The sequence below is a fragment of the Talpa occidentalis genome, unplaced genomic scaffold (genome assembly GCF_014898055.3).
Source record: "Talpa occidentalis isolate TD23 unplaced genomic scaffold, MPIMG_talOcc4v2.1 talOcc4.12, whole genome shotgun sequence".
Lineage (NCBI taxonomy): Eukaryota > Metazoa > Chordata > Mammalia > Eulipotyphla > Talpidae > Talpa > Talpa occidentalis.
Window position 1 is genome coordinate 79,495,803 of NW_023601212.1, and position 23,309 is coordinate 79,519,111.

The window sequence follows — 23,309 nt, forward strand, 5'->3', positions numbered from 1 at the left end:
CCTTGCACGCCCCCCAGCAGCGTGCCCCCCACCCCCCACACTTGCCCAAGTCACCCAACGCACACTGGGGTTCACAGCTCCTGCGCGCCTGGTTATGGGCATTTCGGAGCACGCCAGTCGCCTGCACGTACCAATGGCACCAAGCCTCTTAGCTTAGAGGGGCTCCCCCTGGTCCCACCACTCTGGCCAGCCAGAGTCCACCGGGCTTCAGCGCCTCCGAGCAAGCCCCGCCCCCTGCCCTAGGCTACCAATGAGCGCCTCCGCCATGGCTGGCCCCGCCCAATCCTGGGAGTCCTGGCCACTGATTGGCGAGCCCGGGCGCACTATCCCCCGCACGTGGGGCGGGGGCGGGGGTGAATGAAGTGGAAGCAATTCCCCCCACACCCCACCCCCCGCCCCCGCGCTTACCTCCCCCGCCGGTGAGGCCCGCCCCCCGCGGCTCCAGTCCTGCGCCCGCCGGCGGCTGCCCGCGGCACTGGACCCTGGCGTCCTGCTCCCTGTGCCCGGACCTGGCGTCGCGGATCCGCTATGGCCAAGCGCAGCTCGCTGTCCATCCGCATCGTGGAGGGGAAGAACCTGCCCGCCAAGGACATGTGAGCTCGGCCGTGGGTGGGAGCCCCAACTTTCCGGGGAGGGGCGCTGCCCCTTACGCCTGACCTTTCCGGGGTCCGCACGGGCCGCCCACTAGTAGAGCATCGGCTAGGGGATGGCTTGTGTGGACGTGGGGGGACTGGCAGGGAAGTGGGGACAGGAGAACATTTGTCGTGACCACCGAGCACTGGACAGGGGGTGACTGGCGCTCTCTGTGAGAGCCGAACTCGGAGGCGGGGCGGGGATCTTGGCGGTGCGGGGAGCGGATGGGAGGGGGCTAGAGGGAACTCGGGCGTTTAGAGGGGAAGGGCTGTGATAGGACAGCGTTTGGGCTTGGGGAAGAGAGGTCGCTGGGCAGACTTGCAGGTCAGCTGCGGGGGTGTGGCTGCAGGGGATGGGAATGCCCTCTGGAAACGAGGGGTCTTCCTTAGTAGTTCCAGAACCCGTAGTACCCTGAAGGGTGCACTGGATACGGCCCTGGGGCTGTCCAGGGCTTCCTGCTGTGCACTTGGAGGGAAACCAGTGTGAAGAGGGAAGTACTAGCCGAGACCCAGGGCCTGTGCAAGTTGGGGAGAGGGGAAGAGGGTGGCTGAGTGGGAACTGTTGTTTGTGCCCTCAGCCATCGCCTTAACCCTCACAGCCAACCCTGCAAGGCATTTCTTACTTTAATCTACAGATGAGGAAACCTAGACTCAGAGACCTGACTTGCAGGCTCCAGGTGACAGCACGGTCTTGAGTCTAGGGCTCCTAACAAGTGCTGACATCTAGGGCTTTCCCTGGCTCCTGGCCAGGTTTGAGGAGGTTTCAGGAATCCTGGTCCACCTTCTCAGGAGGTCCCAGTGCTGAGCTGTTCTATCGGATCCCTGGCTCCATCTTGGTTCCAATTGACTCCTTGTCCCCGAAGCCTCAGTTTCTTTCCTCTTCTGTTAACTGGAGGTTTGAATTACTCTCAAACAGGATGGGTGGGTACCCAAAGCTTAAGGCCAGAGAGGTATTGGCTGCTTTGAGGATGTGACTCTGGAAGCAGCTTAGGCTCTGAAGTCTGCTGGGCTGAGCCTCCCCACCCCCCACCAGGGGGGCCTCAGTGGGATCCTGGATGCAGAAAAGAGGTGAACCATGCAAGGAGAGCCATGTTGGGGGAGGGGGGAGGGCAACTGTCTTACACACATACTGTGGCCCCAGTGAGGTTCCACTACACACACACACACACTCTCTCTTTCCTTCTCTCTCTCTTCTGCTCTCTCACAGAAGCAGTTCCAGTTCAAGGCCCCCTGGGCCTGATGAGGCCAGGCTCTGCAGTTGCCATGGCAATGGGTGAGGGAGGGGCTGGGCAGGCTATCTCTAGGTGGGTTTCTGTGCTAGGCATGAGGTTAGGCAAAACCGGGAATGTGGTCTCTGGGGGGAGGCAAATGAGCTCTGAGAAGGGTCTTGGTCTCGCCTTCAGCCTGTAAGCTTCTCCATGTTGGCACCAGTAACTAGGTCAGCCTGGCCTCCTCTGGCTGGTGGCTGTTGGGAGGAGTAGCCCCTCCGTCTGTCACCTCCCTCCCCAACCCCGCTGTGTTGGTCCAGGTGCCTGGCTCCAGGCTTTTGCCAACCCATGGCAGTGAAGCTATTAGCTGTGCCCACTTGGAGTCAAGGTGCCTGGTTCCACACCCAGCCCTGCCTCTGCCTAGCCGAGGGACTCTGCAAGGTGCTACCATCCCTGGGGGAGGGGCCGCCAAGTCCTGTTGGCTCCGCCTCTGGAATCTCTTTCCTTGCCCCTCTGGTCAGGCTGCCCACTCACCACCCTCCATCTCCTTTCTTCTTGCCTTCCCCAGCCTGGCTGGTGCACACAGCTCTGACATGTCAACCATCTCTTAAACCCAGCTGTGCCCCCCTCAGTCCTTCACATTTGGCCTGCTGCCTCTCACAGCCCTGCTTTTGCACATTTGGAGCTTTCTGTTTTCCAGTGCTCCCCTTCTGAGTCCTCCAGAAAACTCCTACTCAACCTTCAGGGTCCCTTTCAAGCTTCTGCTCTCCAGGGCTTTCCCTGGTGCTCTGGGGCAGGGTTCATTGCCCCCTTTTCTGTGCCCTTCGGCACTTTGGGTCAACTGGAATTAGGACAAAGCCCTTGGTAGCAACTTCTCCTTCCTGGGCTTCCTGCCCCACATGACTGAGGGTAAGAACCATGACTCATTTGTCTTGGTGTTCTGGGTATCCCTCAGGACACCCAGTCCATGGTAGGGGAGAAGAGGAGGTGTTGAAGACCTTTCCATTCCATCCTCTTGTTAGCCCTAGGAGGTAGATAAGCACAGTCTGGAGTTGGAGAAACAGGCTCAGGATGTAGAAGTCATTTGCTGAGGCCATGCAGCAGGCAGGTGGAGAAGTTAGATTTCAAACCCACTCTGCTGCTGATCAGCCAAGAAGTCTAACTAGACCAAGGTTGCAAGCTTGCCATGGGCATCACAAGTCCCATAGAGAGCATGTGTCTGTAGGGATGCAGGAGACCTCAGGAGGCCCTCACTGAGTGCTGGCGGCAGAGGGGGTGGTAAGTCTGCCTCCCTGTCCTTCGTCGGCCCCCAGCCTGCCTCCTGAGTGGCATCCCTTCCAGCTGGGGTTTGCACACTTCTAAGGACAGGAGGCTCACCACCTGTCATTGTGGTCCAAATTGACTGGCAAGGGAATTGTCATCATACAGCTGCTACCTGCCTCCCAGCCACTTCAAGAGTCTTTAGTCCTCTTAAGGGCACAGAGCACAGCTGTGCTCCCTATTGCCAGAAGCTCAGCCTGCCTGTTCCCATCATGCTTCCTCCCACCATCTCCCATCCTTGGGTGCCTGGATCAGCTGGACTGGAGCTGAGTGTCATGGTGACTGGTGCCCCACTGGCTCCCACACCGAGTGGCCCTGGGGACGGGCCCGGGGCTATTTCGAGGTTAGCCCTGATCCTCCCCCTTCTACAGCCTGGAAACTGCCAAGGCCCTAAATATAGAGGCCCTGCAAGTAGCCAGACTGGGCCAGAGGCTTGGGGAAGGAGAAGTGGAGAGGGGATCAGCCCAGGGACTTCCTTAGGGTGGAGGGCACAGGCCCCAGCAGCTGGACAGGCCCCATGATAGGGCCCAGGTCCTTAAATCTGGCCTTAGTCAGCTCTTGAGACTGTCCGCTCATACCCCTCTGATCCAGCCACCCTACTCTTCACTGCCCCTGAATACCCAGATCTGTTCCTGCCTCCAGGCCTTTGCCCACCTCGTGACCCTGCCTGCAACATGAGCCCCAAATCTCAGTGTTCATTCACAGATTCATTCATTGAGAACTGAGCAGTGGGCAGTGGTGGGCTCACTGGATAAATAAGAGGCTCCGCTGCCCCCAGGCGGGGAAGCAGGAGGCGCGGTGCCTAGGGTAGGGCACAGCCCACCTTGACATCTCCCTCCTTCCCCTGACCTCCTTGTTCAAGTATCCCAGCAGCTAGCTCCTGGGCATTGTTGCCCAGCCCAGCACAGGGGTCTGATTGCTCAAGACCTGGAGTCCCCTGCTTTGGGGTGGTGGGTGTAAGGGGGGGTATTCCCAAGGGGCTCTCTGAAGGAGAGGGCTCTATGATGGGGCGGGGGTGACGGGCTGAGGAGCAAGCAGTCTCAGGCAGTGCTCCCATCTATTAAGCACCCAGGGTGACCACCCTGTGAGCTGGCATTACAGCGGCTCAGGTGGGTCGCCAGTCTTGGCAGCCGCTCCCCCTCAGCTGAGAACCTAGGGAGACGCTTGTCTGGAGCTGCTTCCTTCCCCAGAGGAGCCCCTTTTGTGAAGGGAAGCAGAGCTTGGAATTCCCCAGCTTCCACATGCAAATACATTTCGTTTTTATGGATACCAGGCCTGAAGGGCACTTCTGGCGGCAGTCCATCCCCCTCCCAACCCCCCTGCCTTCGCACCAGCCCCGGCCAGGCTGGAGGCTGCTCTCAGTCCCCAGAATTCCCCAGCCCGCAGCAAGGCAGGTGGAACTGACCCGTCCCGGGTTTGCGTCCCACATTTGTTCATTTACTCATTCGTTCATCCGTTCGGCAAACACTTTGCAGGACCCTGTCTTGTGCCAAGCCCTGTCCTGGGTCCTGGGGACACAGAAGGGGCCCCCGCCCGCAGTAGCTCACTGTCAGGCAGGGGCGCAGCTGAGGGGAGTAGCAGTGTTGGGATGGAGGGGAATATTCTGGGGAGGGCATGGCAGGGGACGGGGAGGGCTGAGGAAGGAGGAGGGCAGGGGGACGAGCAGGAGCAGGGCCTCAGCGGGGAGAGAAAGGCACTGATGGAAGTGTTGAGGGTAGGGGTGTCGCGGCTTGCCTGGGCTGTTGCAGGGGCCCTGTTGTGACAGTGGTTTCTGTCCTCCCGGGGGCGCGGGGAGTGGGCAGGAAGGAGAGGGCCGTTCCTGGCAGGAGAAACCCCTGCAGCCCCGCCTGCCCACCGTGGCAGGGTCCTGCCTTTCCTCCCCTACCACCTCCCGGACTGAGGGAGTCGTTTTGGCCTCAGAGCCTTGGGCTCCCACCCCAGGACCCAGTGCTTCCGTGTGGACTGTCCTTTTCCTGGGGCCACTGAAGGTGGGGCAGCGGGAGGGGGGCAGCCTAGGCAGCCCCACCCTCAGCCCTGCCCCCACCTGACCACCCCTCCCTGTCTGTGTGATGGCAGCAATGGCAGCAGTGACCCCTACTGCATCGTGAAGGTGGACAATGAGCCCATCATCAGGTACCACCCCCACCCCAGGACTGAGGGCCCGTGTGGTGTGTGGGGTTCCCTTCCTCCCCAGGGGTTCCCAAGCACACATCTGGGGGTTGGAAGGGAGTGTAAAATTTGAACAGAGATGGGCAGTGCTTGGAGCATCTAATTCCCTGGCCCTCTCCCCACCCCCACCCCCCATCATGCCCAGATGAGCCTGTAACTCCTCTCTAATTACTGGAATCTTGGCGGCGGGGTTGGGCTCCTTCCCAAGGGCTCTCCCCCACTCTGTTCCTCTTTATAATCATTGCAACCCCAAGAGAGACAGATGATGAGGAGAGGGTGATGGAAAGGAACACTTGTCACCTTGCGGCATGCTGTGCCCAGCCCTGCGCTGAGCCTTTTCCAGAGTATTTAATATTTAAAATGAGCTAGGGAGGACATCATTAAGCCCCATTTACAGACGAGGAAACTGAGGCTCAGAGAGACTAACTTGTCCGGGGTCACACACCTAATAAATGGCAAAGCCAGACTCAAACCCAAGGCTGGCTGATCCCAAAACATGAGCTCTTCCCTTCTCCCCTCCCTGATTTTCACTCGCAGGGACCACTCTCCCTGCGGGTCCCCCAGTGGATAGCCCCCAAATGGCTGCTCCTCCCCAGGCTGGGCATCCCTAGCCTGTACCCCCTCCTTCCCCTGAACATTCCTTCCCCCCTGGGCTCCACAGTTCTGGGCAGTCTTTGCTGTTCAGTCCCTTTCCTAACCCAGCTCTCACCTCCATGTTGGTGGCCAGGGCTGCTCCCTGGGGCTGCTCACCTAACTCCCCCTGGACCGCTAGCCAAGGCCTAGTGACTCACATTTCTTTCTGCCTGCAGGCCAGGCCCCAGCCTTGTCCCCAGACTTTCTTTGAACCCTGGACACCAGGGAGAGGGACATGACAAACAGGGACACCAAGGCCCCAGAGTTCGTGACCTGCCTAACCAGCGGTTGGAGTGAAGCTTAAGCCTTCACCTGCGTCCTTGGTGGCGGTTTGCCCTGCCCGCATTCCCTGCTGGCTTCCATGAGGGGAAGGCTCTGATTCTGGGGGCTTTGGCCAGAGCTGGGTGAGACCCTGCCCAAGTAAGATGTCTCTGCGTCAGGCTCTCTATAGTCAGGATTATCTGGCTGTAGAATCAGCGTGGCCAGCCCCCCACCTCCACCTCCAATCAGTCTGTTCAGCATCAGGAGCTGGGGCGAGATGGGGAGGCCAGGCTTCTTGTCCATGCTCCACCACTGTCCTGCCGAGTGACTTGAGGACAGCTACTGCCAACTCTGGTCTCAGTTTCCCCAAATGTGAAGTGGCCTGACAGATGCAGCCCTAGCCCCGCCCAGGTCACAAGGGAATGATTGGTGGTGGACTGTGGGGTGTGGGACGAGGCAAACCATCAAACAGCACAGCCACTTGTTTAAGGGGTTGGAAGGGGGAATGTGGGGAAAGGCTGGCTCGACTCCCACAGCCTGGGGCCTGCCAGGGGCCTGGACAGGCGCTCAGCGTCCTCTCCTGTAGGACAGCCACCGTGTGGAAGACCCTGTGCCCCTTCTGGGGTGAGGAGTATCAAGTGCACCTGCCACCCACCTTCCATGCGGTAGCCTTCTACGTCATGGACGAGGATGCCCTCAGGTGGGTCCCCGTTCTTTAGCTGGGTCTGGACCCACCATCTGCCCCTCCCTGGCCCATTGCGCTGCTGGGACTGCTGGTCACATTGCATCCTCTGTGGCCTGGAGCGAGGGGAACCCCTGAGGGTGGGCAAGGGTGCAGGGTTCAGGGTGTGAGTCAGAGGTGTGTGTTCACCATGCTTGCACCCCATCCTATGTGGCCATGTGTGGGAAGACATGCTGTGTGCCCTATGCTGTGTGGACATGGGGATTCGAGCTAGGAAGTGGGTACCTGGAAAGCTTGAACTTGGCGTGTGTGTGGACACACAAAGCCGTCCATGTGCAGAAGCTTATCGCATGCCCATGAGTGTCCAGCGTCCAGGGTCTACGACAGGGCCATGCGTCCTGCTCTGACAGGTTCCTGTAAGTGACTGGAGTGTTGACCTCCCTGCTCCCCAAGGGGACCTGAGCTGGGTGGGAGGGGTCCCAGGGTCCCTGCAGAGCCCTGCCCAGCTCCGGCTCCATCTCCACCTTCCAGCCGGGATGACGTTATCGGGAAGGTTTGCCTTACGAGGGACACCCTGGCCGCGCACCCCAAGGGTAAGATCCCCAGGAGGGAGCCCCCAGCCTGCTCCTGTTTCCTTTCCCCTGGACACCATCCTCTGTCCCCTCACTGGTGAGCTCAGTCCCCAGCCTTCCCGCTTCATTCAGAGATCCCTCCTCGAGGTACTTCAGGTCTCATGCTTATCAATGAAAAGCCATTTCCACCCTCCCCAGAAAGTCCTGTGCCATCTGCACACCACCTCTGGCCCCTGGGTCCCATTTTGCCCCTGGGCTGGGAGTGCATCCCCCTGAGAGGCCTCTGCAGGCAGAGGAAGGCCGCCTCATGCTCCCTTGCTGGGGTGCAGGACCCTTGGCTAGTGGTCCACTGGGACTCAGTCAATCTGGCTCCTCTGGGCCTGTGGGGTCCCTCGGCCTGGGCCCTGGTACCAGTCTGCCTTGAATCAGAGGGGTCGAGCCAAAGCTGGTGGAGGCTAGACAGCCCCTTGGATGGTTCCTGGGATTCTGACACTGTTTAGAGAAGTCAGCCCTGTGCCACCCTTGCCGTGTGGCCTTAGGCTGCGCTGCCTTTTTGGGGGTGAGTCCCCTGCTGATGGGGGTTCAAACCTGCAGCACTTAGATGCTCATGGTCTGTGGGCTCAAGCCCCTGTGACTCGTGTGCACACCCCGGCAAACACCTGCTCCCATCTAGGAGGCAGGCCAGGGCCGGCGAGCGGGGCGAGGGACTCTGCTGACTCATTGAGTCTCTTGGCCTCTGCCAGGCCAGCAGCCTCTCCAGCCCATGGCCCCAGCCAGCCCCTTCGGGCCCCTTGTTGCTTCCCCACCTGGGGCCAGGCCTTCCTCCTGGCAGCCACAGATGAGAGCCACTCCCTCTGAAACTGAGGACAGAGGAGGCGTCCTAGGATGACTTAGGATCAGGGTGACCAGATGCGGCGTGCACGGCGCAATGATGACAGAGGTCCTGGGTCGCCAGACTTGAATTCCAATCCGTGCCCTTGCAACTGCTGTTGCTCAGCTTCTGAGCCTCAGTTTCCCCTTCCGTCACAGGGGTAACAGCCCCTGCCTCACAGGATTTTGAGAGGATTCCAAGGGGATGGTGGAGGGACCACATGGTGCCTGGTGGGGCTGAGGGCAAAGGGGGTGGGAGGGACCCGCCTGAGCCACAGCCCCGCAGGTTTCAGTGGGTGGGCCCACCTGATGGAAGTCGACCCTGATGAGGAGGTGCAGGGCGAGATCCACCTGCGGCTGGAGGTGATACCGGGGACCCGGGGCTGCCGGCTGCGCTGCTCAGTACTGGAGGCCAGGTGAGATGTGGGGGACTGGGTGGGGGGCAGCGAGAAAGTAGAGCCACCGTCTTAGATGTTGGGTCTCCTGGTCCCCACCCCACCTCCCAGCACCTGCTCCCATCAAAGCCTGCCCTCCAGAAGATTAGAGGCGTTTCTTGGGTGATCCACTGAGAAGGACATGCACCTTAGGGCATGGGACGGCGTTCCAGTGATGGAAATGGGGCATGATGGAGTCGTGATGAAGGGGGACTCGACCCTGGCTGTGCACTCCTAATGCCAAGACTGGGCTTCCCAGGGTTGAATGCCAGGGGAGGGGCAGGTGTGTGTGTGTGTGTGTGTGTGTGTGTGTGTTCGTGTTCCTTGGGGGCTGTAGGGAGGGAGTAAAAAGAGTTGCTGAAAATCTTCAGATGGGAGAGGTGGGGCTCTCCCCAGAAGGGACAGTGACTTGGATGGGAAAGTGGGTGCTGGCCCTGTGTGCCTGAGTCACCTGTGACCAGGAACCCCTGCCCCCAGATATTTTTAGCCGCAGGCTCCACTCCTGTCTGGGCCTGGGTGTGAGTCACACACACGCCAAGAGAAGCGCCTTCCGTTCAGGCTGCAGCCCTTCTCAGCGTTCCTAGCCTGCCTCGGGATGGGGGGAGGGCAGCCCCGGCCTCCGGCCAACAGCACCTGTGGAGGAGTGTGCCCCCGCCGCGTGCGCCCCATCTTGCTCTCCGGGAGAAGGTTCTCTCCTGCGATGAGGACAGTGGCGCTCCAGCTGTTTTCTGTCTTGGGGCTGGAATGGGAAGAGGCACAGTCAGATGGAAACAGTCGGCTTCGGGCAGAGTCACCGTCACAGCCCTCACGCTCGGTCACTCTCACACCCCTGCTCACCCACTTCCTCCTTCCTCGGCTGCCTCTGACAGCACCAGGCACGCACGACTGTTGGGGACATAGTAGCTGAGCCAGGCGGCCACCGCCTAGCCAGGCCCTAGTGGAGGAAGGGTCTGTGCCGGCCTTTCTTTAGACTGTGTGGGGGGGACTCTGTCCTCAGCTCAGCCTCCTGCTGGAATTCTGAGGCAGCACAAGAAGCTGCCTTTGCTACAGAAGGAGAAAGAACATTCTGTCCTCTTCTTTCTGGGCAGATCCTCAAGGCCGAGCCCTGGAATTCTGTGAGACAGTAGTGAGGGGCACAGAAAAGCAGACATGAGAGCCTTAAAACTTCAGATACAGAAAAGAGCAGAAAATAAAATAGCAAATGGAAGAGGGGTGGACTTTGTTCTTCCACGCAAGGCTCTAGGCTTGGGGTGTGGCGCCCAGATCTGGGCTTTGTAAAGGACCATCTGTGGAGCAAGGGCTGCTCACCCAGGCCCCCGAAGAAGGGGGATGTTGTGGGGACAGGCCTTCTAGAAGCTCATATCTCCTTTATGGCATATCTTCTACATTTCACAATAAGAAAACTGAGGCTCAGCGAGGCAGCCTCTGCTTATGGCTCCCCTGGGGACAGAGGGGCCCACAGCCAGGCTGCTCCTCTCTGCACCCGCCTCCCCCAGCCCCCAGAGCAGGTGTAGCAACTGCCCTGCTGTGGGCTAGTAGGAAGGAGCTGTGACCTCTTGAGGAGTCCTTGCCCTGGTGTGCATGCCACATGGGGGCTCGTGGGGTGATCTCTGTGGGAATTAGCCCAGAAAAGGGAGAGGTGCTGTCTGCTGTCACCCAACTCACCCGGGGCAGGACAAGCCCAGGCCCGCCCAGGCCTTCCCAGCCACAGAGATGGGTGATGGCCTGAGTGGGGGAGGGGCTTGGGTGACAAGTAGCTGTTCTGCCCCCCACCCGCCTCAGGGACCTGGCCCCCAAGGACCGGAATGGCGCATCTGACCCCTTTGTCCGAGTGCGCTACAACAGCCGGACACAGGAGACCTCGGTGAGGAGAGGAGACCCGTGGGCTGGGAGGGGCCAGAGGCTCAGGCCCCTGTGCGGGCCCTGCTGCCTCACCAGCTCTCACCATCACCTGGGATCAGGCTGGGACTGCCTTTCTACAGAGGAGGCTCAGAAAAGCGGGGTGACCTCTCTGAGAGTGTAGAGGGGGTCCCAACCCTTCTGTACCAACCCCTGAGGCCTCAGCTGCCTTTTACTCCTGGCTGGGCTCCTCTGCAAAGCCTGACAGCTGCCCACACTGCTTTCCTCACCTCTGGGCAGCAGCCAGGGTGATGAGCTCAGCCCTGTGGGGAAGGACACGGAGACCTGGGTCCTTAGCGCCACCTGCTACCTTTTTTGCTGTGTGGCCTTGGACAGATGCCTTATGCACTCTGGGCCTCAGTGTCCCTACTTGAGAAATGGGCGGGTTCTGAAAGGAAGCTTTGACCTCAGCTATTGCAGGGTTTCTGCCTGGACCCAGGAGAGGAGGCTGCGTCAGGACTCCTGCAGGGAACCCAAAAGTGGCTCCGCAGGGGGCCCTGGTTAAGAGTCAGCGCCTCTCTCCCACCTTCCCCTTTCTGGGCAGATAGTGAAGAAATCACGCTACCCTCGCTGGAACGAGACCTTCGAGTTTGAGCTGGAGGAGGGGGCCACAGAGACACTGTGCGTGGAGGCCTGGGACTGGGACCTTGTCAGCCGCAATGACTTCCTGGGCAAAGTGAGCACCTGCTTCTGCTAATTCACTTCACCTGCCGCCTTTAGTGCCTGGTCGCCATTCTCCAGAGAAGGCACTTGGGAGGTCTGGGACTCCCCAGAACCAGGAGCTCCACCCTCATCCCCCACTGGAGCCCAGGGGCTCTCAAAAAGTACTCCCTTTCCCTGGCCTTAGGTGGTGTTCAACATCCAGAGAGTGAGGGCTGCCCAGCAGGAGGAGGGCTGGTTCCCACTGCAGCCCGACCCGTCCAAGACACGGCGGCCAGAGTAAGTGCTGGGGTTTGGCTGCTGGCTCTGTCCTAGGCAGGCAGGTGGGCTGATCAGGGGTGGGTGCTGCGACCCCACATTCCTGATCCAGGCTGGATTCCACCTCCTTGCCCTTCCCACAGTACAGGTCTCCTGCTTTCTGGAAGATTCTGGAGCAAACCCGCGTGCCCTTTCCCTTTAAGAGTTTCTCTGCAGACCTTAGACCAGAGTTCAAGTCCACAGAGCTCTGAGTCGGTGCCCCTGAACGTAGCTCTGATCTACCCAAGCTTCTCTGGGGATAGGGCAGCCCGGTAAAATACAGGACATCCAGTTAAAAGTGAATTTCAAATAAACCATGAATATTTGAGACAAACATATAAAATATGCAAATTTAACTGGGTGTCTTGAATTTATTTTGGTAAATCTGGCAGCCCTAGCAAGGAAGATCTCTGGCCTTGCCCATCACACAACCCGAAGTGCCCCCCTCTTGGGTGATTCAGCTCTGTCTTCTGCAGGAGCCCCTGTCTCCACCCGCAACAGGACGGGGGCAGGATGGACTGCTGTGCCCAGTGCCAAGGCATTTCCATGGGCCCCGCCCAGGGCTGCTCCTGCGCGTGAGGGCACACGCTGAGCAGCAGCCCCTGAGCCATGCCGTGGGCAGCGGGAGCCTGAGAGTGTTAAGCTCTGGTCAGTGCCCTCACCAGGGCAGGGCCGCCAAGGCCAAGGCAGGGCAGGGCAGGGGAGCCTGGGGTGAGAGCTAATGTAGCAGGTTGCTTCATCTGCTTGAGTTAGTTTCTCCTGGGAGGCTGTGAGGAAGTTTGGGGATCTGCTTCCAGGGTAAATCAAGTGCGGGAAGGAGCTGTTATCTGGGAGTTTCAGGCTCGGGACTGGGACAACACGTCCACACAGGTCAGGCTTAGAGCCCCCAGGGGCCTAGAGGTGTCAGGGAGCCAGGCCTTGAAGATGGATGGCGTTTCCATGAGTATGGAGGCAGGCTCTTTCCAAAAAGAGCAACGGCGTGGGCGAAGGATGGGAGGTGGCACGATGCCAGGAAGCTGAGCCGGCTCCTGGGAGAGGGTGGGAGGCCGCTGCCTGGGGTGGCCTGGGGCCCTGGCCACAGGGTCATGGGTTGCCTGTTCCAGGGGCAGCCTGGGCTCCTTGCAGCTGGAGGTGCGGCTGCGGGATGAGACGGTGCTACCCTCCTGCTGCTACCAGCCGCTGGTGCAGCTGCTGTGCCGTGAGGTGGAGCTGGGTACCCAGGTGAGGGGGCCCCTGGGGGAAAGGGAGGCCCAGGGATAGATGCCTGCCCTCCCTGTCTTTCTCAACTCTCTCTGAAGAGCAGAAAACATTCTCAGGTTGGTAAGGAACTAGCCAGTACCCAGGGGCCCCTTGCCAGCCCCTGGGAAATCCACCCAGCCCCATCCTCTGAGGTCCTCAGAGTGAAGCACTTGGGGTCCACTGTGTGCCCTCCAGCCCTGCCTGTCTTTGTTGCTCCCTGCAGGCTCCAGGGCAGCTGATCCCACTCATCGAGGAGTTGACCAGCACCGAGTGCCGCCAGGACGTGGCCACTAACCTGCTCAAGCTCTTCCTGGGTCAGGGGCTGGCCAAGGACTTTCTGGACCTGCTCTTCCAGCTGGAGCTGGGTCGAACCAGTGAGGCCTGGGAGGGGGCGGCCTGTCTGAGGTTATGGCAAAGAGGGGAGCAAAGAGCCAAAGGTCCCTAGATGCAGGGAGGGGAGAAACTCGGGTTCAGATTAGGAGGGAAAGGAAAGAGCAAAAGGCAGAGTGGGAACGGTGGGTTGGGAGGACACTCTACTGAGGGGCCAGCCCAGAGTCCCCAGGGCCCTCTGCGCTCCCCAAATTCTTGTTCCACTTCCAACCCCCTCCTCTGCTTGTAGATGAGGCTAACACCTTGTTCCGGAGCAACTCCCTGGCCTCAAAGTCCATGGAGTCTTTTCTGAAGGTGAGGTCGTGTTTTATAGATGAGGAAACTGAGGTTCAGAGAGGCCAAGAGATAGAGGTGCAACTTAAATCTAAGTCTGGCTCTGTCTAGGGTGCTTTAATGAAGCCTAAGAATTTCATCTTAGCCCCCGTCCTTCCTTCTTCCTTCACTCCGTGGCAGCAGTTTGCTAAGCACCTTCCTGTGTGCCTGGCCCCCTGGTGGGTGGGTGCCGCAGACCGCGGGTGCACAGGGTGGCTGGGAGGCCGCTGGAGGTGGAAGGCAGGCTCAGTGTGGCTCGCGGTGGCCCCCAGGTGGCTGGGATGCGGTACCTGCACGGCGTTCTGGGCCCCATCATTGCCAGGGTGTTTGAGGAGAAGAAGTACGTGGAACTGGACCCCAGCAAAGTGGAGGTCAAGGATGTAGGGTGAGGCCGGGGTAATCTCTGGGGTAATGGGGCGGGGTGGAGATAGGACGGGGGGCGTCCATGTCCTTTCTTTCTGCAAGCGTATGTGTATGGTCCTTCATGACTGGCCCCTCTGTGCGTTGTCTGTGTGCCCCCGTCTCGGCTGATGCGTTTCTGCATGTGTGTCCCCGGGAGGCCGGTCTGAATCACGTCTCTGCGGGTCGGCGGCGGGCCTTGCAGGTGCTCGGGGCTGCACCGCACACCCACGGAGGCCGAAGTGCTGGAGCAGAGCGCGCAGACGCTGCGTGCCCACCTGGGGGCGCTGCTGAGCGCGCTCGGCCGCTCGGTTCGCGCCTGCCCGGCGGGGATCCGCGCCACCTTCCGCCAGCTCTTCCGGCGCGTGCGCGAGCGCTTCCCGGGCGCCGAGCACGAGGTGCGCCCTCGGGGGGCGGGGGGGAGGCCGAGAGGGCCCCGGGGCGCGGTGGGGAGGCGCGGGTCGTGGCACCCGAGGGCGGGATCTTGCCAACGGGGAGTGGGTTGTCAGCAGCCCCGGCCTGGGGGGCGGGGGCCTCAGCCCCCATCTCTCCCGCTGTCCCCCAGAACCTGCCGTTCATCGCCGTCACCAGCTTCCTGTGCCTGCGCTTCCTCTCCCCCGCCATCATGGCGCCCAAGCTCTTCCACCTGCGGGAGCGGCACGCGGACGCGCGCTCCAGCCGCACTCTGCTCCTGCTGGCCAAGGTGCGGCCCGTGGGCTGCGGGGTGTTCCTGCCGGGCTCCGGGAGGCCTGGTGGCGACGCCCCCGGAACGCTCACGTGGCTCTTGACAGTTTACGGAGCTTCCTCGTAGACACCATAGGTGCCCGAGGGGAGGCAGGTGACCCCAGATCCCTGAACCTGTCCGTCGTGAATCCACGCCTTCCAACTCCTGATCGTTTTACTCCCAGGCTGCGCGTATTTGTGGGGGCCCCCATTGGGGCTCAGTCTGATATTAAGCCTGTAGAGGAAAGCCAACAGGTTTGGCCCTAGTAAGCTCAACTACCAGGCCCAGAGGGTCAGTTTCTGCGAGTGGGTCACCCTTGACCGGGTGATGGGGGGATGGAGTACCACTGTGAGTTTGGGGCCCGGCCTCCCGTTCCCACAGCAGGAGGAGGAGCACAATTTGGCGGAGGTGGGCCATGTGCAGTGGCCAGGCCTTGACCCAGCAGAGCCTGGCCCTTCCTGCTGTCACCTGCAGGCGGTCCAGAACGTGGGCAACATGGACACTCCTGCGTCCAGAGCCAAGGAGGCCTGGATGGAGCCACTGCAGCCCACTGTGCACCAGGGTGTGGCCCAACTGAAGGACTTCATCACCAAGCTGGTGGACATCGAGGAGAAGGAGGGTGAGTGCAGCCTGCCTGGCCTGCTCATGTTTGCCCCACCCGCGTCCTCACCCTTGCCCCCAGGCTCCCGTTTCACCCTCCCTTCCTGCCCTGGCAGAGCTGGACCTGCAGCGGATGCTGAGCATGCAGGCACCCCCGGTGAAGGAGGGGCCGCTCTTCATCCACAGAACCAAGGGCAAGGGCCCCCTCATGTCCTCCTCTTTCAAGAAGCTTCACTTCTCCCTCACCACAGAGGCCCTCAGCTTTGCCAAAACTCCCAGCTCCAAGGTGGGTAAGGAGGGAGGTGGGCACGTGGGGCTCAGGGGTTATATCACCCTAGAAGCTCTCGTCCCCTAACTCGGAGCCCATCCCGGGGTCCTCCAGGGTCAGAGTAGAAAGGTAGGCAGGGCCTGCCTTCTGGTGTCAGCCGCAAGGTCACTTAAGACTGATACGAAAGCTCCTTTGTCCGGGGGTAAGGGCGGACAGAGGCTGTGGTGTCCAGCCCTGGCTTCTTGGTCGGGTGCATGAATGGGGTGAGGAACTCAGGGGTACCTCTGGGAGATGAGGAGGAGTCTTGGGTTCTGGTGCTGTTTACCTCAGGGAAGTGTCTTGGTCTATAAGGTGAGGATAGTGGTCCCCGCTTGCCCACAGTAGATGGGGTGTGCTCTCTCAGGGTCCAGGACAGGGGCCTAGCCAGAGCCTTCCTTCCCTGGGCCGGCCTTCATCAGTGCTCTTCTCTCAAGAAGACCTGAGACATGCTTCTTGGATGACCTGTTGAATCCCCCAGTCAGCCAGGCTTATGCAGTATGCCAGGGGTGCCCAGCCCAGCCCCGAGCATCTGGGAGGGACTGGAGTGGGTGAAGAATCTCCCTGGGGTGACACTCCAGGCTTCCTATTTTTCAGCTGCTTAGCCCTTGGCAGCTGCGCGGCCCGTGGGTCCCCTGGCGTTTTCAGCCTGGTTACCTGCCTAGCAGGGCTCTCCGTTCCCTTACTCTAGGCCCTTTCTCTTCTTTGGCATTGAGCTCTGCCCTCCTGTGGGCACAGCCGACCCTGTGCAACACCGTTCCCACTGCCTCCTGCCCGGCACTCACACCCAGCACGGGCAGCGCGTTCTCTGGGCTGTTCTTTCTGTCCTTGGGGAGGCCCTACCCTGAGACAGCTCAGATGAGTGTCCCCAGGGTCTCCTCCAGGTTTCCCCACACTTCCCGGGACAGCACTGCTCCTCTGCTGTCACTGAGGCCGGCAGGGATGGTGGCTTGGGTGCTAGGCTGGGGCCGGTGGGTGTTACCCCCAAGGGCCAAGGGGGCTGGCATTCAGATGATGTGGGGCCCTGGTGCACTCTGATGGGGGAGTGTTAAGAGATGAGGGCGAGCAGGGGCAGGGGCTGGAGCTCAGATTCAGCTTTAGCACACAGGTGGGTGATCCTCCGGGACGTGGCTCTTTGGGATCCGAGTTTCTCACTGCCGCATTTGTATCTCATCAGACTTGATGATGATGGCGGACGGGCGGGAGGAGGGCTATGAATTTAGAGGAAAGGTATGAAGTTAATAACTGCAAAGGCAGGGGGCTTGGTCTGCAGAGGGTGTTATTCCTTAGTCCTGGAGAATGCCTGGTGTCCAGAGACTTTCCAGAGCTCAGCCCTCACAGAAGTTTTAGGCCCTGAGGGAGGCCAGGCCCTTGCTCACCATTTGTCTGCACTCTGTCCTGGCTGAGGTCTCTCAGGAGCAGGCTTCCGGGAAATACAGATACTCTGGGTTACCCACGCCAATCCCTGGTGCTGCAGAGGGGGGACTGAGGCCTAGAGATAGGAAGCAAAGTGGCCCCCTGGGTCCCTGACACCCCTTCTTCTGCCTGCCCCAGAAAAGTGCCCTCATCAAGCTGGCTAACATCCAGGCAGCAGAAAAAGTGGAGGAGAAGAGCTTTGGCAGCTCGCATGTCATGCAGGTCATCTACACGGACGACGCAGGCAGGCCCCAGACGGCCTACCTGCAGTGCAAGGTGCGGACATGTGGAGGGGCCCCCGCAGGGAGGGGGTGCTGTGCTGTGGGAGTCTGCCTGGGCAGGCAGTAATGAGGAATAAATCTACCTCCTTTCCAGCCACATCAGGCACAGCGGGGAGTGTGAGGGCTGATGTGAGTCCAGTGGGTGCTGGTCTCCTGGGGCTGGGAGCCCTGGAGGCCATGCCCACGTCTCTCCATTCGCGTGTGTGATCTAGCGCGTGAACGGGTGTGCCCCTGTGGCTTGGCGCCTCACCTTGTATGCATTGTGGGAAACTATTTTCAATACCTGAGTTGGCACTGCGTGTTTCTCTCACTGCGTGTGTGTGTGTGTGTGTGTGTCTGCTTTCAAACTGCCTTCTAGTTCTCTATTCATATGTTGAGTTGTTCATCCATTTAAGAAGTACCATAGGTGCTCACTTAACGTCTTTGGTAGGCTCTCAGAAACCCAGCTTTGAGGTAACGACTTACAACGAAGTATAAAGCAAGCCAGTCCTCAAATAATGTCGTTCTTTCAACCTGGGCTGATTGTTTTTCCTTGATTTTTTTTTTAATGAAGCAGCAGTCATTGAATGAAACACAACTCAAGGGCCTGGAAGCACCTACGAGCTCCCAGGCTCTGTTCCAGATGGAGGAGTGGGGTAGAGCAGCAGGCAAAACAGCCCCGCCTTTGCAGGGCAAGGAGACCGAGAGGGAGGGAAGCCAAGTGGGGCACTGCAGAGAGGGGGCTGCTTTACAAAGGACTGTCGGGGAGGGCCTCTGACAGGTGGCATTTGCGCAGGGACATTGTGAGGGGGCCACTCGCACATCTAGGGGAAGAATCCTGGTGAGCAGGAGCCTGAAGCTGGATGAGATGTGGCTCATTCCTTGGAGCAACTGTCCTGTGGGTGGTAGCAGGTCACAGGCCTGTCCCATGAGACCCTGTCCCCTGGTGGCTTTCTGTTGGGACAGAGGGCCAGTGGTGACTGAAATGCAGGCCACACTCTGCTGACCAAGCTTTGTGCCCAGCACAGGCCACATCTACTGGAGAAAGGGGCGCCTGTCCCCCTTCACTCAGGGTGGCCGAGTGGGCCGGGGAGGGAGTGCTTCCTAATCATTGGCCACCCCCTGCCCACGCCCCTGCAGTGTGTGAACGAGCTGAACCAGTGGCTGTCTGCGCTGCGGAAGGTGAGCGTCAACAACCCTGGCCTGCTGGGCACCTACCACCCTGGTGTCTTCCGCGGCGACAAGTGGAGCTGCTGCCACCAGAAGGACAAGACAGGTGGGTCCTTGCCCTGCATCCCTCCACGCCAGGCCTCCGGCCCTGGAGCTCAGGCTCTCTGGCCTGGCTGGAGCCCCTGTGCGCTGTGGGAACTCAGCTGAGCCAGCCCATCCAGATGCCCCGAGAGAGGGTTCTGGGACCAGGTGGTTTGGAAATGCCACCTAGTGTGCACACGGTGCTGTGCTGAGCGCTGTGCGGAGGCCTGAAAGACTGAGCATCCCCTGTTCACACCATTGAACCTAGCACGTCCCGAGCTCATTTACTGGAAACCCAGGAAAGGAGCTTCTTGCTGAGCCAGTGTTCAAGGAACACGAGGAATTCCTTGTAACGACAGCTGAAGAGGCCCCTGAGTTTGCAAACTTCTTTGCTGTCAGCCTGTGTGATACCAGAGCCGTGTGTGTGTGTGTGTGTGTGTGTGCGTGCGTGTGCGCGCGCGTTTCCATTCATACACATGCCTTACACCCTGGCCTTGCACACTAGAGGATGTCAGGGAGGAACTTCGAGAACTCTGGGTGATGAAGGAGTGGCACATCTGTGCCCCCAGTGCTGTGTGTGCGCCAGCCAGGAACACAGGCGACTGGTGAGCACTTGGCATGTGGCTGATGTTGCTAACGAACTGAGTCTTACTTTTTAAAAAAAATTTAATTCATTTTAAATAGCCTCATGTAACCAATTTCTACCATATTAGACAGCACAGTTGTAGAACTTTCAGAATATTCTTTCCTTATCCCTACCTGCTTTATGAAATTCTGCCTCCCCAGGCAGAGGAGACTCTGCACTTGGGTCCCCGGCCTCCAGACAGGTGGCGCGTCTGCCCCCAGGGCCCAGCATGGTTGGGCCATTGGAACCTGATCCCCTGCCCGGCCCAACCTGGCCCAGCCTGATGTGGGTGAGGGCGAGCAGTGGCGGCTCTTTAGAGGGTGTTACTGGCTGGTCATCCTGACCTGCAGCCTCTGGCTGTAACTGTCACAGTGGTAACCCTTGTCATTGGTGCCCTGGGGCTCCCCATGGTGCTATGAGAAGAGACTGGTACCCCATTTTATGAGGGGAAAGAATGAGGGAGATGCCTTTGTCAAGGCCATAAAGCTGGCAAGTGTCAGGGCAACTCATTCCAAGGCACAAATCCCCAGCAGCTCACCCCACTATGACATGGCAGTTCCAGGCAGCACCCTGCTTCCTTCCAAACAACCACCTTCTGGAAAGTTATCCAGCTCCTAAGTGGTTTCGCATTATGCCATGGCTCAGAGGCTGGCCTTGGAGAGCTGAGCCTGAGTCCATACCGCTCCGTTCCTAGCCTCACTTTCCCTGTCTGTGCTGCCAGGAAGCTGGAGGTGAGCTCCCCCAGTGCCTGCCCACAACTGTCTTCTCTCTGCCCCCAGATCTTGGCTGTGATAAGACCCGATCGCGGGTGACCCTGCAGGAGTGGAGTGACCCTCTTGACCATGACCTGGAGGCCCAGCTCATCTACCGGCACCTGCTGGGCGTGGAGGCCGAACTGCGGTGAGGATGCTGGTGCAGGGGCGGCGCGTCCCACAGGGAGCGCCCGTGCAACCTGGGGATGGGACCAGAGAGGGCCAGAGCTGGATTGTGCCTTAAGAAGGCTCTGGTGGCTGGTCCCCTCCCTTCTAATCAGGCCCAGCACCTTCTCGCCTTTGGCAGCCCCATCTGGGGCGGGGCTCCTGCTTCTCTGCAAGCTGAGGCTGGTTCATGTTTGGACAAAGGCCATGGCTGTTACTTGCCCTGTGCCGACCCTGCTTCCGCATCTGCCCACGCTTCCCATGGTGCCCTCGGGCTGCAGCGATTTGGCCATCTTCCTCACTCAGTGGTTCTTGGCGCTGGCTCCAACTTAGAAAACAAGATGCTTTTTGAAAACAACTTTGAAAAACAGGATGCCTGGGTCCTGTCCACTGACTCAAAATTTCTATGGGGGGGAAGGGAGTGGGAGTGGGGCCCAGCGTGGGGATGCTTCAAGGCGAACCAGTGCTTCCTGGAGCACTGCTCCCCTGAACCTGCGCCAGCCAGGGCCTCCTCCACTCAGAGCCCTCGGAGGGTCTCGCCGCCAGACTAGAACCTGCTTCCCTGGGAGCTGCAGTCCCCAGCAGCCTCCAGGTCACCCTGCGGCCACCTTCCTTCCGGCAGTGTGGCTGCGTCACCGGCTTCCCCTCCGCCCCTGCTCAGTGACTTCATCCCCCACCAGGCACAGCCATCATCCTGTCTCCTCCGCTTCTGGCCCCCCAACCTGGGTCCTCCCTCCCGAGGCCACACCAAGAAATTGTCCTTCCTCCTCCTCCTCATTTTCCAGGCTCCATTTGAACGTCACTCTACGTGTAAACTCACTGTGTTTTCACAGCCACTGAACCAGCTAGGGACTCTGTCCCCACGTAAGCAGGAGGTGGTGGAACCAAACCCAAACTCATGCTACCTTTGGGTAGCATGGGTCCCCATGGGGGACCACCACCCCCGCTGCCTGCTCAGCCCCTCCTCCCCTCCCAGCTCACTCCCTCCCGTGTCCAGCCTCGCTGGCTTCCAGCCCTCCCACCCACAGGCCCCGCTCCCCGTGCACGGCTCCTGCTGTGGTGGCTGCCTTGTCTGCTCTGGCAAATCAGCACACACGTGGTGACGCGAAACAACATGGATTGATTCTGCCCAAGTTCTAGAGGTCAGAAGTACAAAGTCGGTCTAATGGGCCAAACCCAAAGGGTTTGTGGCCCTTCCTCCGTCTTCAGTGCTGTTGCTCTCGTCTCTGCTTCCGTCCTCATGACACTGGCGTCGTGCTTTGACCTCCTTGTCTCCGCTCACGAAGCTCCTGTGATTGCAGTGGCTGCTTTCCTTGCTCTTCCTCACCTCCCTAGTGGATATGCAGCCCCTCAGCAAGCCCAGCTCTTGGCTCTACTTCCCAAGCCCAGCCAGACCTTCCCCCTTCTCACGTGTCTCTGCTGCAGTTCACCCGTCTGTCAGGCCTCCTCATCTCTCGTCTCCCAGATGAGGCAGGGCTGCCTACCTCCTCCTGTCTCCCTAGGACCCACTCCACACATCCCCCAGAGTGATCCTCTCAAACAAAACAGACCTCATCACTCCCCTGCTTAAAGCCCCTCAAGATTTTCCATACATTTAAAATCCAAAGGCCTTCTGTGGCTACAGGGCCCCGTGTGGCCTGGCTGGCCTGCTTCTCGACTGTCCTCCCACTGCCCCCCCGCCCCCCACTATGCTGAGCTGGTTACAGCTGCCTTGCCTTCTTGCTGTCTCTCAGCTTCCCCACCCCAGGGCCTTAGCACTTGCTGTGTCCTTTGTCTGAAGACTTTTCCCCAGTGCTCATGTGACTTGTTCCCTCACCTGGTTCAGGCTTCTGTTCAAATGCCTCCTTATCAGAGAGGCCTTTCTTCCCTGACCGTCACTGCAGAAGCTCATGGCACTCATTGATACGTGCCATTTACTCCTGGTTCTGGGTAATGCCATTCTTCTAGGCAGTTAAGGGGGTCATAGAAGTTTCTCATGCACCTGCCAAAGTGACATCTCCTTGGAAGGAAGACCTGTTCTAGAATTCTTGGGGAGGCCTACAGTTGGGGAGTGCCTTTTGTTGACCTGCAGTTGGAGGGGTGGGGAAGATGAGAGGAGGTTGCTGCAAGAGAGAGAATGGGAGATGACCAACCCCATTCCTGTTTCCTCCCATAGCTAGCCCCCCTCACCCCCAGCAAGCCTTCCCAGCTCAGGAGGCCCACACTGGGTCACCCAGCCTTGGTAGCAAGGGCACTCAGAGCCCGCCCTCTGTCTTCCCCCACAGGGAGAAGCACCAGAAGCTGAGTGCAGGTGCAGAGGCAGGCTCTGAGCATACAGACCCTGGTGAAGGTAGGTGTCTCCCGTCTGGACTCAAGGTGATCTGAGCCTTCTGCAGGGTGCTATGGGAAAGATGCTGGGAGGTCAGACCCTGCCTGCTCTGCCCTCACTCCACGTCTGCCTCCAGCCCCCAGGGACCCGCTGGCCCAGCTGCTCCAGGTGTTACAGGCCCTCCGGGAGGCCCACACCACCAGTCCTGCTGGCTGCCTGCCCTCAGAGCCGAACCGCCTCCGGGAGCTGCAGACATGAGGCCTGCCCCATGCTTTGTCCTCACCAGGTGCTTGGAGACTCCAGTGCATTCTGGGCCCTTTACCTCAGTCCCTCTCATTGGGGTGCAAGGCCTGGATCTCCCTTGGATGTGGTGAATTGAGGGAAGCAGTGACCAGGGTGTCTAGAAATCCAGAGCTGACCAGATTTTAGCCTTTTGTGGTCCACTAGAAATCTCTAGGGCTTTCTGGGGGCTCCTGCTTCTTGGAGGACTAACTGCTCCTGCAGCCATTGTTCCTGCTAGCACAGACCCCCTGCCCACCCCTCGCCCCCCCACCCCAGGGATCCTCTGCTCCTGCCCAGGGCAGACCCAGTCAGAAACCACCCTAGGAAGGTCCATGTTCAGATGAACTCTCGCTCCTTGGTCTTAGAGAAGCAGGAGGGAACACGGTGCCCCAGGAGACCAGGCCTTGACCTCAGCATCCTCCTCCTGGCCACCACCCCACTCACTCCCCTCATTGCCACTGGCTGTGCCCCCTGGGAGGAGCACCGTGGTGCTCTGTTGCTGACAATAAATCTGCTGTGACTGCTGAAGCTCTGGGGACTCCTGCTGGGGGTGGAGGGCAGGGGTGGGCCTGGTGGCCCCCGATGGCTGCTGGTAGTGGTGGCGGGCTTGGGGTGCTGCCATCATAGCCTCTGCATCCCCAGCCC

The 23,309-nt window shown here is 59.8% G+C and overlaps 1 protein-coding gene across 1 annotated transcript; it reads left to right on the top strand.

The window, feature by feature from the left end:
- Positions 1 to 464: 464 nt before the first annotated feature.
- Positions 465 to 23,192, top strand: RASA4B (RAS p21 protein activator 4B). Its single transcript, XM_037506879.2, has 21 exons — positions 465 to 593; positions 5,237 to 5,293; positions 6,810 to 6,923; positions 7,437 to 7,498; positions 8,634 to 8,763; positions 10,564 to 10,645; positions 11,225 to 11,356; positions 11,528 to 11,619; positions 12,741 to 12,858; positions 13,100 to 13,250; positions 13,496 to 13,560; positions 13,851 to 13,963; positions 14,183 to 14,375; positions 14,543 to 14,680; positions 15,176 to 15,320; positions 15,418 to 15,587; positions 17,160 to 17,297; positions 18,422 to 18,557; positions 19,937 to 20,057; positions 22,339 to 22,403; positions 22,519 to 23,192. The coding sequence occupies exons 1-21, from the start codon at positions 529 to 531 to the stop codon at positions 22,638 to 22,640; spliced, it is 2,409 nt and encodes an 802-aa protein (XP_037362776.1). The 5' UTR covers positions 465 to 528; the 3' UTR covers positions 22,641 to 23,192.
- The last annotated feature ends 117 nt before the right edge of the window (positions 23,193 to 23,309 follow it).